This window comes from Rhea americana, unplaced genomic scaffold (genome assembly GCF_003343005.1).
Source record: "Rhea americana isolate MKP2758 unplaced genomic scaffold, rheAme1 scaffold_4, whole genome shotgun sequence".
Taxonomy (NCBI): domain Eukaryota; kingdom Metazoa; phylum Chordata; class Aves; order Rheiformes; family Rheidae; genus Rhea; species Rhea americana.
The window spans coordinates 3,782,926-3,797,252 of NW_028186534.1; the positions used below are offsets into that span (position 1 = coordinate 3,782,926).

General features: G+C 55.6%; 1 protein-coding gene across 1 annotated transcript in view; it reads left to right on the top strand.

Annotated features, from left to right (window-relative positions):
* Positions 1-1,888: 1,888 nt before the first annotated feature.
* ADA (adenosine deaminase) overlaps positions 1,889-14,327 on the top strand; it is a 36,708-nt gene continuing 24,269 nt past the window's right edge. Inside the window, exons 1-3 of the mRNA XM_085314248.1 lie at positions 1,889-2,091; positions 6,577-6,762; positions 7,320-7,377. Coding sequence (XP_085170374.1) covers positions 1,889-2,091; positions 6,577-6,762; positions 7,320-7,377 — 447 coding nt within the window. The remainder of the gene's footprint in view (positions 2,092-6,576; positions 6,763-7,319; positions 7,378-14,327) is intronic.

Here is a 14,327-nt window from a genome sequence, read left to right on the forward strand (position 1 = left end):
CGGTCTGCCGCCCGCGCGATGAAGCCGCTCCCTTGCCGACCGGAGCAGACGCTCCGGACTCCCTGCACGAGGACCGAACGCGAACGCGTTGCGAACCTCGAGCACGAACGCGTTGCGAACCTCGAGCGCGAGGCGCTGAGCCGAGAGCTGTCAAAGCACGGGGGAAGATCCTCAGCGCTGCCCGGGCGAAACCTGGTCCTATCCGCAAGCGGGGCAGCTGCGAGTGCAGAGGAGCCCCTCGGCTGCCCACGTCCACGGCGCGGGCGCTGTGTTCGCGTGGGAGCTGCCAGGCCCTGCCCTAGCTGCCGGGGACCTCGGCCACCCTCGCAGTGCCKGCCCAGACTTGTCGATCCCAGTTTGCTGAAGCCCGTGTTCGGCAGTCCCGCGTGTGAGCCTCACCGCGGAGGTTACACCGGGCATGACCGGAGACGACAGCGTGCTGAGAACCAGCCCCTGGGACCCGGCAGCCTGCGATCTGCTCTGCACCCCGGGCTCCGCAGCTGGGGAATCCTGCTCTTCCAGCTGCGCCAGCGGCAGCCTCTCRCCCCTAGGCCTGTGTGATGACGAYGACGATGATGATGATGGTGTCATCCCTTCCTCCCCCTCATGCCACCTTCGATGCTCACAGGCAGTATTTTCCTTCACCCTCGGCCCTGCTGCAGAGCGTCCTAACAAGCATTCCAGCAGCTGTGTTGTCTCCAGCCCAAATACAGATTTCTCAACAACCCCTTGTGACCAGCTCAGGGCAGCCAGGAGGAGCGCTTGCACCACGGCCCCAGCCCCAACAGCCCCAGGCTTTTTCTCGGAGAGAGAAAGCAACCTGTGACCCTGCTTCTCCTTCGCAGCTTCAACRTGAGGGTCTCAGAGCAGCCCACCGCAGGGGCCTGGAGACCTAGAGCTTAGTTAATACAAGTCCATCTCATAGAGGGGTGGCGTGAGGACTCTGTGGTGACATGCGGCTTCTGCTGGGACCTGGCCGCGTCATGCACCTGGTGGTCGTCCTTCCTGTACGAGCGTGAGGCCACGGGCACCTGCTCCGAGCCGCTCTCCTCTTGCACCTCCCTTCCCCTTGCAGGGCCGAGCAGGTCTGCCGGGAGGGAGCCCAGCCTCTCCTCCTGCCGCCAAGCGCTGGCCCCTGGAAACAGCTCTAAGGAAATAGCTGAAGGTATTGAAAGGGAAGGCAGGAAATGCTCTGTTTCTTTTTCTTCTTTTTTTTTCTATATATAATGACACTAGCGCTGTTTGTAAGATTAAAAATAGAAATCTAGAGAACTTGCCTTTTTCCTGTTTGCTTTGAGCTCTTACTTTCCTGCCTGTCTCTGCATTCTGGGGATCTGTGTGAAAAYAAATCTAATAAAAAAGATCTCAACAGCATGCAAAGCAAACCCGGCCAGGTCTGGCATCCATTCCAGCTTCTGCCCTGCTCTGCCCCGCTGTGCAGCACGGGGAGCTTTGCCGGCCTGCTGTGGAGTGAGGCAAGAGGGTCGGAGGGGACAGGCAGCCGTCACCGCGGGGCTGCGCGCCGCCCCGGGACCGAGCACTGGCCAAGGGGACCTGGCTGCTCTCTCCAGGTGCCTCTGGGAGCTGCGCCCCGGGACAGCCCTGTCCCCGGCCGTGCCACCTCAGCCGTGCGGTTCACCTGGCGCCATGCTCCTAAAAGAGCCCGGTTTGGTCTGATCAGCTGCTGACCTTGCAAGCTGCTCGGTGGGAAGCAAAATCACCCGGCCGGTGCAGCGAGCGCGGCGGGAGGGCCCTGCTCGTGCGAGGGGAGGGTTTCTCGGGAGAAGTCAGGTCCTGCCTGGGACCAGCCGTGCAAAATGCATTGGTCCAGCTCCCAAATCCCTCTGTCCTCATGGGTCTCTTCTGGTCAGCAAAGACTCAAGGCAAAATGGCCCACAGAGCCTGGGTGCAGCGGGTCGCCGGCGAGATGGACCGGCAGAGCTGCGAGCGCAGCGGGGAGCTGCGACGCTGCCCGGCCAAGACGCCCTGGGACAACGCCATGAGCGGTTTAAACGGGCTTTTCCTGGCAGCTGTGCAGGCAGACTGCCCGACCCAGCAACGTCCATACCATGGCACTGATTTTATTTTGGGGTGAACTGTGCAGCGTCTGCCCGGAGACCAGGCAGGCGCAGCAAGGAGACTGCCGGGGCCATGGGGAAAGCRCTCTTGCTGGCCGGCAAAAACCTGCCTACACCCGTGAAACAGGACCCTGGCGCATGTCGCTCCGCTGTGCCCTGCACGAGCCGGTTCCCCGGCCTCCGAGCAGTCTCCACGGTGCRGACAGGAGGATTTTGCTGCCCGTCTCTCACCAGCTCTTCAGGGAGGAACGGCCACGTTCAGCACTTGCGTCCACAGATTCGGCTCCAAAGAGGCTGATGGATCTGAGCTCCCTTTGGCAGCACCGGGTCCAGCCGATGCACACCGAGCTCGAGAGAAGCGGGCTCGGGAGCTGCTCCCTGCCCCATCCCGCGCGGGGAGACAGTGTTTGAGGAGCGACGTGCCTTTCATGCAGGAGGCGGCACCGCACCCCGGGCCAGCGTGTTTTCCTGCCGGCTGCAGGTGTTTAGATGAAAAGCTACACGTTCATTTTTCAGCAGAGTAAACCAGGGCATGCGTGTCTTGGACGGAGGCTGCTGTCTGATTTATTACAGACTCGGCTSTAGGTGCCCCGGGAGAGTAAGTCCTGGCAGAGGATGAGAGGCGAGCGTGTGTGTGGATGGATTGCAGCGAACAAAATGCGGCATTGTAGTACGACTGCCTGGAACGCGCCGAAGCCGGGAACCGGGAGGATGAATGAGTCCTCCGGCCCCATCTGCATTCCTTTGCTTTCTCGCGCTGGTGAACAGGGCGGGCTGGCAGCCCTGCGCGCTCGAGCCGGCGTTGAAAGCCGCGAGGCAGACAAAGCCCGAAGCGGCGAGCGGTCCCGGCCGGGGCCTGGCGGAGCCCCCGCGCAGCAGCAGACGCRGCCAGCGAGGGGCCCCTGCTCCTCGGTGCCGCAGGTGCCACCCTCTGCCAGAGCTTCCTCCAGAAAAGGGCGATTTTTTTGCAAGGAGTGGTTTTCCATGCTCCCAGGGACAACTATCGGGTTGACCTCAGGTTGTTCTTCGAAAAGCCTTTCCTTCAGCTAGCTGGAAATGAGGTGTTTAAAATGCCACCGGAATGCTTTAAATCACTGTCTGTGACATTTTGCATTACAAAACCAGTTCTCTGGTGTCAGTGGGAATTTCCCTGTTTCTGATGTGATGTGATTTTAAAAACACCTCCCCATGCAAGAAGCTTCCCCAAGCTTCCTTCCTCGCCTCCAGCTGCTTTCTTGGGCCTGGCATCAGCCAGGGGTGCTTCGCAGGCAGCCCACCTCTACTGCAGCTTTTCAGCTGCCCCCTCTCTCCAGGCCTGTTTGCTCTTTCCAGCGCCGGGGTGTCGAGTCTCTTAAGCCAACAGCAAACATTCGGACCGTTCAGACACAGTTTATCAGCGGTTTCCAAGCGGGCTGTTGACGCACAGACATCAGCGAGAGACAGCGACTCGTCCTGCGTGGGCAGACGGTGCCCGTCTCGCTCGCAGCGCACCCCGCTCACGGCCGCGCTTTCATCGCCAGCTCTCCCAGCTGTGCTCTCCGTGGCCTAGTCCGACCCGGAGCCCTGCTCAGCCTGCATGGGCTCTGACGAGGTTTGTGTGGGAGAAACGGGATCCAGCCCTCGTCGGGCACTGCTCTGCAGCCTGCCGTGGCTCTTGGTTACTGGTGACCAGGGCTAAGTTGGAACCATCTCTGGATGGTGGACGTACAGCTCATCGCGGCGAGCTCCCCCCCCATCATAGTGCATTTTATTTGCACAACCCTTCTTTAGATAGAACAGTGCAATTGCCCCTGGTTTAGAGACGGGGAGCTGAGTTGCAGGGATGGATGCTGCTCCCCAAGTTCTCTCCTTCTCTCAGTCCTGCTGTTGACCCAGCAAAATATCACATTCTCCAACCAGGTGTTTTCCGTGTGACTGAGGCACAGGACATGGCCTTGGCTTCCAAGCTGATGCTGGAGAAGAAAATAACCATACAAAAAGCACTATAGCCCTATAATTCTTATATTCAAATTCTCATCTTTCCCCTCCATGGGTCTAAAAGATTAATTGGATATTCCCGGGTGAGGTGGGGAATGTTCTTGCTCAGGGACCACTGCAGTGGATCACATTCCTCCAGCTCATTTAGTCCTTCAGTTGAACTGGGGCTTGTGCCCTTGTATCACCTCCACTCTTGCTGAGCAGGARGAGCTGAGAATTCAGGTCATGGTGCTCGCTGGCAGCTTGCTGGATGAGCGTGTTGCAGCGGTGTCTGATCTTCCACCGGCCAGCCTGGAGCGTGGACTTGTGCAGTCCACGCCGGGCGTGTGCRGGACTCTGCTTCCCTCTCGTGGCAGACCCGTGCCAGCGGGCCAAGTCTGGATGAGCTCAGGCGCAGGGCTGGATATTTCACCTGCCAGCTCATGCCTCTGGCTTCCATGCCCTGGGCCCCCTCCCGGCCCTGCCCTGCCCATGCAAAAAGCCCGCTGCACAGCAGCCCTGCGTGCCTGTCCCCACCAGGGCATCTGCAGGGCCCGTGGCGCTTTGCTTGGTGCAGACGCTAGTTTATCACGACCTCAGAAGTGCTTGGAGGTGTGAGCAAGGCCACGGGGCTTCGCGTGAAGAGCCTGTCGTCGTTCGCTGTGTTTGCTCAGCCCCATTCCCTCATATTTACCTTTTGGTTTTAAGCAAAGCCTTTCTGCTGCCACCAGGGAAAAACTTATTATAGCCAGACTTGCATCACGCCTGGGGAATGACTGGAAATGAAGCCAGYTTCACTAGAGACAGCTGTCTAAAAATTGAAGCTGTTTTCTCCCCAATAATCTGTTTTCAATTTCTTCTGCAGCCCTTCAGGCCAAGAACGGAACAAAACAAGAGCTCCAGGAGATCCTATAGAATATTAATTGGGTCAGAGCTCTGGATTAGACAAATTAAAGCGTCTCCAGAAATTTCCAGCTCAACACAGCGAGGATCGGTTTCTCTTCAAAAATTCTTTGTTCGAGCAGGAGGCTGTGCCCAGTCGGCCCCGGGACTCGTGTCCTGCCAGCAGCCAAGCAGCCCGCCTGTGCCTTCCCCAGCAGCGCGGTCCCCGCGCGTGCCGGGAAGGGGCACACGGGTGGTTTGTAGCTGGTCCTCAGGACGGGCCGGCCGCGTGGCCGCGTGGGTGGGCTGGGAGGCTGCAGCCAGGGGGGAGCTGGGGCTGCAAATGCCATCTGTGGCTCTGCCGCGCTGGCACCGGCTTCCCYGAACCTGGCTGCGCCCTCCTCTCTCCCCCTGTTTCTTCTCTGCTTCACCTGCTGTATCCTGCCCGCTCTTTCCTCCTCGGGTTGTACAGCACCTGACGCAATAGGGCCTGACTGTTATTTTTCTGCTGGTGGTCTGTGAGCGCAGTTTGAGCAGTGAGTGTCTCCCAGGACCACGACCCTGCCTGTAGGTGCTGGGACCTTCCGTTTGGAACTGCAAGGTGGGCGATCTACAAGCACCTCGGGTGGCAAACTTGAGCTGTCAGCAGGCRGGACAATTTAGGGTGCTGCTCTTCTTCCCAAGATCCTAAATCTGGGCATGAAAATCACTCCTGCACCATTCAAAACTGCTCRTGGGCAGCAGGGAAGGAACAGTGCCAGGCAGCAACAGCCATTTGAGCTATCTGCAATACCAAGGTTGTTGGTTTCAGTATATCTGTAGGGGGAAGAGAAGATCTCCTTGTCTCCAGCATCATCCTTAGGGAAAGATCCTGCCTCTTAGTAGATCAGATCAGCTGGAAGGAGAGCCTGGGGAGACTGAGGGCAGACCTTCTCTCATGGGCCCGGAGCCCACTTCACCGCTGGGTTTAACCATGCCACAGCCCGTGGTGACTCRCCATGCTCTGCATCAGCATCATGGCTGCCAAGAGGCAACCCCCTGCCTTGCCCCAAGCTCGGCTCGCATCCACCCCACGCTGTCCAAGAGCTGCAGAGCCACAGCCCAACACCTGGATTTGGACATAAAAGCAGGTGTGTCTGACCTGGACCAGAATGGAGGGGAAGGTGCAGAAGATGATGGACCATTTAGTCGTGTCCACGGACACTGCAGAGAAGACCAGGCGACCCCCATCAGCGCTGGCACTGCCATGCTGCAGCATAAGCAGAACGACTTGGTCAAAGGCCRTATTAGGGAGATGAATCAGCAAAACTGAGCATTAAACCCCAGTGTGAGGAGGTTTCTGATGGAGGGGATGCACTCTGCCCTCCTGTGCCCCCCGACCGAGGTATCCTGCAGAGACCCTGCTCGCAGCCCACGCCATGAGCTGCTCCCCATTCAGCCCGTCCCATGAGCTGTCCCCATCCCCATGGAGCCTATCCCCATTCCCAATGCCCGTCCCCCATGCTTGACACCCTCTGAGCCCCAGAGTCAGGGCCTGGCCCTGGCAGAAGTGGCGATGAGAGTCCCATCCCAAAGCATCCTTGCAATGAAGGGCCAAGAGCACCGCTTAACCCTCAAAAAGTGCAAAAATCCTGCAATCGCTCCCTGAAAAATCCCACAGCCCCTATGGGATAAACAGGCTCCCAAATGTGCCGGCGGGGCGCCCCGTGGAGGCACGATACCCGCAGATCCCAGCCAAGAGCCAGGAGCAGCGGGAGTCAGGCGCAGTGGCAGCCGGCAGCGCCCACGTCTCCCCGGGGACCCAYGGCCAAGGAGGAGTGGAGCTCCCAGCCAGCCTGGCAGGGAGGTGCGATGCGGTTTCTGCAGCCACAGGGACCCGCTCAGGCTGGAGCTGTGATATTAGGCAGGGTCTGAGGGGGGCAATAGCACACTGCCATTTCCCACTGCTCAGTCCTGAAGGACGGAGGTGAGGCTGGATCTGGCGAAAACATCCCTCTCCTTTCTTCTCCTTTTGGCCACCACATTGGAGACGGAGGCGCGCGGCACTGAGAAACGCTGTCCTCAGTTTAACTGTGTCCTTCTGTAGTCCAGGATGCAGCATCTGGCCAAGCACTTGTAATCTAATTACCAGGCTTATGCTGCACAGGGCGGCTGTGGGCTGGAGGCAGCTTGGCCCCCGCAGGACACGTGCAGACAAGCCTTGGCCTGCWGCCGGCTTTCAGGGTTTGGAGCAGCCCGCTCCTGCTGTCCACAGCTGCCAGATGCAAGYGTGAAAGCCCTTGGGAGACGGGTCAGACAGAGCCCCGCTCCCCGGCCCTGACACCGGGATGTTGCAGCTTCTGGAGAGCACTTGGACACGGGACAAGGTGTGAAATGCGGYGTCTCATTCCTTTGTGGCCGCAGGAGCCCGTGTGGGAGCTGGGAGGATGARAACCCGCTCCCGACCCCGAGGCTGCCCCAGGTAACGGGAGGAAGGGCTGCRGAAGCACCACAGCTTTGGCTCTGCGGGGCTTTGCACACGCGTGAAACKGCACAGAGCTCGGCCCCGCGGGCCTGCCTCGCAGCGATCCGCCAGAGCCCGCGCGTGCCCCGGCCCCTGCTCCACTGCGCCTCCGAGTCGGGTCACGCGCTAGCCGGCCACGGCTGCAGCTGTACTTAGCCTTTTGGGCCACACTCGTACCACCTTGCTAAACGACATCCTTGCAAGAGCTGAGCAGGTCCCCAGGCTTCGCCGTGGCTGCCGGCAGGCTGGGGGTGCTGGGGAGGCCGCCGGCAGCCGCTGCCCCCAGCGCAGAGACTTCACACCTCTGCCCCCCAGCCCCTCGYTCCTAAAGAGGTTTTTATTTGCAGGGTAACCATGCTAAAAGCCCTCAAGATCAGCGCGTTGCACCAGGCTGGGATGAATCTGTGTGGGTGCAAACCTTGGCTTCTCTTGGTGCACAGTGTCTACACAGAGGGTAGCTACTTCAGCCCAGCTAGGAAGACCTAACCTCGTGTCCCTGCTCTCCTCCCGTAAAACGGCTCTGCCCTGCCTCACCCGGTGTCTTAGCCCTGGGCGCCCCCAGAAGGTTTTGCTCAGGGTGACAGAAGGGCACTAGTAAGTCCTGGCTCTGTTACACAGGTGACTTTAGGAGGAGATGCACTTGGGTATGAAACAGCAAAACCCAGAGGAAGGTGACYTGGCCATGGATCCAGCTCCCTTTCTGCTGGGATTCGGACAGCGCTGCGCCGGACCTGCCTGAACACGGCGTGGGGCCACATCGGGCTCGCGCCCCACTCCCGCGGGGTCTCTGGGCACCGACGCGGGCRGCAGGCAGGGGAAGCGTTCCCCTCGCTGGCTGGACTGGCTACTTCCACGCTGTCCTGCCCATCATCACCGCTGGGACTGGTTCTAGTCTCGCAAACGGGTCAAGCTTAATGACTTCTTGATAAGGAGGCCTTCCTTCAGCACCCAGAGACATCAGAGCGGTGGAGCAGGGTGGGTTTCCTCCTGCACGCTTGAATGGGGAGGTCTTGCGCTCTCTGACTGCCTTATCTCAGGCCCTCCCCAGGCTGCCTCTGGCTGATAACTGTGGCCATTAAAACCTAAGAAGGGGCCTCATCCTGGCAAGGTTTCTGTCCTAGCTGCTGCAGCTGGTTCAGACTTCTCCAAGCTCCTTCTCCCGGCAGCACTGACACGAGGAGGGAAGGTCGCTGCTGCCCGAAGCACGGAGCCAGCTCCGATACGAGCACTGCTTCCCTTCTGTGGTTATACCACACTTAGCTTTAATTTGCATGTTTGACCTCAGGAGAGTGAAACAGGCCAAGAGGGAAGTACAAACTCGTGCAATAAACAGGCTCGGCAGAAACCTCCCCACATGCCTATGCTGGGCGCTGGCGTGCTCACACCAGGGTAGTGCACAGGGGCAGTGTGGGCGCAGCCTGGCCCATGCTGGGCCGGTGCAGGAGGTGAGCAGGAAGGGCAGAGTGAAGGGTGCTGGCTCCGCTACTGTTTTCCATAGCACATAGACCCGCCACCACTGCTCTTTGGCCCAAGCAGCAGCATTGTGTTAGTTTGCCTTTCCTCTAATGTACCACCTTCAAGGATCCCCTCAATCACTTGTGTTATCCTGGTATCTCCCAGGCCTCAGAGCAGCCTGAAGCTCCTACAGCACAATTCAAGGCATCCTTCTAGTCCCTAATGGGTTAACTCTAAACTACCTTAGCACAGCCTGATGTACAGTGCTGAATCAGGACCTCAGTCCTTGGTGTTATCATCTTAATCTAGTTAGGGGATCAGCACGGCAGGCTCACAGTGGTCCACGTGGCTGTGCAGATGGCTACACCCTGAGATGCCCCTGTGTGCAGGACCACCCAGCACACTGCGATCCAGCCAAGTGCACACCAGAGCTTCCTCTGTTTGTCTCATAAATGCCCCAAAAGGGGAAAATGCAACCTGTTCACAGCATAGGCTTGCCAGGGCCTTGAGAACACTAACAATCCTTAATGGCCCTGACCAGGCTCACCTGGGGCCCTCACCCACCCCTGCCCATGAGCGCTATTTAAGCTCAGCCCAGGGCCCTCACCTCATGCTTGGGCTGTGTCAGAGGTGTGCTGCTCTTTGGGTCTGTTACAAGCATGAGCTCTGCTGATCCAGTCCTTGGGCTTGCCTGGCTGTTGCTGGACCTGACCTGCAGATGGATCTTCTGGCTTGACCTTGGACCTGCCTCATTGCCATGAGGTTTGCCTGGTGATCTTGACTCTTGGTTGACTCTGGCTGCCATGGTGATCCTGGCCTGTTAGGCTCCTGTCCTGCCAGCTTTATAGTCTGCTTGCTCCCCACCCCTAAGGAAGCCGCTGGCTCTTGCTGTGCCTGGATGATCCTTGGGTACCTTTGGGCTTTTTCTGCTGTGGAGATTAATGGGTTTTCTTATTACTGGTGTTCAGTGGCATGAGGCTTGAGGCTCCTTCTGGAGAAGAGCTCTATGCTGCCCCAGTGCCAGCCCTCACTTAGATCTGTGTGGTGGCTCCTGGGCATATCTGGGTAGTCACTGGCCCTTTGAGAAGGTACTCTGCTRGTAGCTAGTGGCTGCCTTAGTGCCCTGAGGGCTGTGGCTGAGCAAGTCCTTCAGGAAAAGCCTGCCATCTGCTTGTGCCAGTGAAGAGCTGGGGGAAAGTGTCTCAGACCATGGTGCGATGTGGCACCAGCTTCCATTGGGGGCAGTGTCTTACTGGCTCATGCCCCCTTTGAGAACAGAGGGGAAATGAATTCCCTTGGGGGAGCCAAGCTAGATCTTTTTCTCCTTGTGGGCTCCCATTAACTATGGGGTTCTGTGACTTCTCAGCAGGAAGCAAGTGGGCTGAGGTTACTCTAGTGTCTGCTTTCCCTGGGGCAGAAAGTCTCTGCCCTGTTGAAGAGCTGCAGAATTTATGAGAAGTGCTGATACAACAGTTAAGGCTTTGTAGCAAAGAACTTGCAGAAACAACTGATATTTGGGTGAAGAACTTCCATTATTGCGAAAAGATCCGTGCAGCAATACTGCACACTTGTACATGAAACTTCTAATACTTTACTGATAGAATTAGTCTGAAAAGGCTTTTCTTCCTCACCTTAGCTAATGGGCTCTAGTGTGACACCCACTCCTTGATCTGGTTAAAAAACAATGAATGTGGAACAGAAACTGAAAAGTATTGTTTTTGAAAAACAAGCCCAGTTACAACTGCATTCTTCAGCAGTCTTAAGCTGTTAGCAGGGGAAGCAGGTGCCTAACCACCCTTCTCAGCTGGACTTGCCCTGTGAAGGCAAACAGGGAGCAGATTTTAAACATAGCTCTGGGAAATAAGCATTAGAATATCTACAAAGATCACTTTTACCCCTAATATGCTGCCTAGGGTTTTTCTAAAAATATAGAAAAGAACTGACACCAGATTCTGGTGCTACAGGCAGACTACAAAGATGAGATTCCTTCCTCCAGAGGCACCTCCCTGGAGCTGTGCCTCTTGCTTGGCTGGACCTGCTGCGTCTTGTGCACCATGTGAGGCACGTCCCTGTCCCTCTTACCCTCACCAGTAGACAGGGGTGGCTTTCATGCCCTGTATTGCAGCACCAGGGGCCTCTCACCTGCAGCCCCTCTGTGTGCACTTGCTCACTCACCTGCTCTGGTCCAGCTCAGCCCTGTTCCAGCAGCCTGGTGGAGGAAGCAAAGCCTGCTAGTCCTGCAGCTGCCCAGATATCCACCCCTCAGCCTGCGTGCTTGGGGGTGCTGCATCTCCTCCTGCTTGCACAGGTTGGGAGAAGCTCTGGCAACTCAGGGTGGAGACCTCAACTGAGTGCAAAACAAAAAAATCACACTGGAGCCTCTCATATCATGCATTTTCCCTGACCTGTCCATAATCCACCTGAGGTTGCTTAGATCAAGTGGATTCCTAGCTCAGCACCTCACAGGTTTAGCCAGGACTAAAATTGCTTATTGTTTGCTCTCTCTTCCTGCCAACAGCAAGGCTCTGGGGAGTATCTGTCCTGACAGAGGAGGGGGTTGGTCTCCTCTCTCTTACTTTCAAAAGCACCATTCGCCCAAGCTGAATGGAGCACAGGGATATCTCTCTGCAGGTGACTGAAAGCACAACAAATTGAAAGGAGAGCAAACAAGRTCTGAGATCTGGAGCTGACATAATTATCCAGCTGATGAATGAAAGCAAGTGCTTGCAGTGAATGGAGGCCCCTGTGTTTGCCCCTCTGGCCTCCTGMATATGAATAAATTGCTACAGCCAAGGACTGTCCCAGGATCTCATCCCAAGGATGAGAATGAGCAGAGTGGGTGGTGAGGTCTGGTGCTCCAGTCCTGCTTTTCTGGCAAGGCGCAGAGTGACCACATCTTGTCTGTGGTCTGCATCTCCTCACGCACARAGAATCAGGTTTTTTCAGGCTGCAAGAGCCTTATTTAGCAAGCTATTGCGTTTCAGTTCAAACCACAGCCAGTCTGTGCTGCTTAATATGGATTCTTGCTCTTGAGCTTTCCAGGCTGCAGAGATGCAGTGTCTTTRGTAGGAAGATGATGGTTTCATATATATAGTACAGTGGTCATAGCAACCACCTGATTAAGGCAGTGATAAAGATGGATAGACTGGGTCAGGATCAGGCTAATTAAAATCAGCTTGACCCTGAACCTTATTTCTAAGGTTTTGCAACAGATTTGCACACTCAACAGCGAGCCTGATGTTGATGCTCTCCTGGAAAGAGCTGAGTATGCAGCACACATAGTTGCTCAGCAGAAAAAATCTCACTGTACCATTCCCTGGCCTGTGGGGCCATTTAGCTCTATCTGCCTTTTTGACTCTCACTAACAACTTCTCTCCTGACAGAACATCTATGTGTTATTTTTACCCTGTGATTTCTTTTAAATGTAAATAAAGGCTCTGATTGAACTGTGTCCCTTCTGGTGTAAGTGACGTTTCATCCCACAGAAGCCCACTGAAAAGCACCATGTATTCACACCAGGGCTGTCTGTGATGCAGATATGGATTGCAAGTCAGATATCCAAAAATGTGATGTGAGGTGACATTCTCCTGGGAAAACAGAAGTACCTTCAAGGGGATGCTAAAAAATGCCCATGGCTGGGAAGTGAAATGATTTACAGGAGCCAGAGTTCACCTTGCTGCATGGACAGTGTGGTTTCACACCCTGTTGCTAACTTGCACATTCAGATATTTGGATTCTGCCCAGAAACTTATTGCACATCTAAGTCCAGAATTTAGGTAAAAATCCCTTATAAAGTTTTGGAAACCCAGAAAATGTCTTTTGGTTCAAGAAGTCACAAGTTTTAGAGCAGAAAATATTTGCTGCTTATTCCCACTGATTTACCACAGGCTCAGGATAGCGCCTCTCCTGCTGCTTCATCCCGCTGGATTCTTGTGGCCCTGAGCTGCTGYTTCCCTGCTTTCCACGAAAGGAAATCCTGGAGCAATGCTGTTCACTGACCTTTGCAAGTAACTCCTGTTCCTAGCCAGCCACTGCTCTGTTAAAAACATTTTGGACTGTTAAATGTGGCTAACRTGCTTTTAGTTGTACAGGACGGATTCAGAAAGGTATCGGAATTTCTGAAAGGTAATACAAAAAAATATGAATAAAATATTTTGCACTTTTTTCACCAGCCAAACTGTGCCGGAGACCATGCTTTTCTTGTAGGTTTTGCTGGAGTGTACAAATTAGCTCACGTACTGGGACTTAAGCTAAAAAAATGTTGTTTTTTTTCTGTGCCCGTGTGGCTTTGGGATAGAAATGCCATCCCTGCTCTCCGGGGCAAAAAGGAGCACCTGGAGGACTGCTGTGCTATTTCCAGGCARAGCAACAAGTCCGCAGCACTTCCTATGTTTGCTAACTAGTGTCCAGCATCACTTGGCAGCCGCCTCCTTCAGAGCCGCTCGCTCCTCTGGGCTCTTTCACGTCACCTTTCCACCTCCCAAGCAAATGCGGGTGTGAGGCTGCTGCTAAAGACGCTGGCTGGAGGAGCGCCAAGGTCTTCTCCATCCCTGGTGCGCAGGGCCCTGGTGTAGCTAATCCCCTGCAACAGGCTTTTACAAACAGTGTTCCTCTCTGCTGTAAACACAGCTGGAGGAGAAGAGGAAACTTTATTTTCCAGCCATTTGTGGTAGCGCTCCCACCTCCAGCCCAGACAGCTTTCTTTGCTTACATACCAGCAGGAGTAATAACAATGTTTTACGCTGATATTTTGACTTTCATCTCCAAGGCTCTCCACAAACCGGGGCCTGGGTTAGGGACGGCCTCACCTGCAGGTGAGGTTGAGGCCTGCAGAATAAGGCCACCATTGCCTGGCTCYGCAGAAACCATCTTGTAGGAATAGCTCTGGCTGAGCCAGGGCTGTCCCCCTGCCCTGAAGGATGCAAGAATAAGATTCAGGATGGGGTTTGACAGTCCTGTCCATCACGTGGTGGGAATGACACTCTGCTGCCTCTGGGACTGTGGGAACTGGGGCTGGGGGAGATGGGGAAGGGAGGAAAGGAAGCAAAGGAGCTGCACTGAAGGTGGCCAGGCCAGTAAAAGAAGAAAGGAAACTCAGAGCCTGAGATTGTAGGAGCTAAAAGCAGGTGTGTGAGGGACTAAAAAAGCCCTAAAGCCACCTGATGAAACACATGAGTCACTGAGCAGTAACCTTACAAGCAGGGAAGGGGGTGAGGGATGATGGCTCCTCAATCAAACCAATTAAACCCATTTTAGGTTATAAAAATATTGTTGCATGACTTGAGACCTCAGACAAACCCTGCCATTGCATGCCAGTTCTTTGAGCTCAGCTATCATTTTATCACATTATATCGTCCTTTGATGTTCTCTAAGGAGGAATAATTCTGCCCAGAATTTCAGCCGAAGTTTTGCGGTGAGAGTTCCCAAGCGAAATGCATGAGGCTGAATTTCGG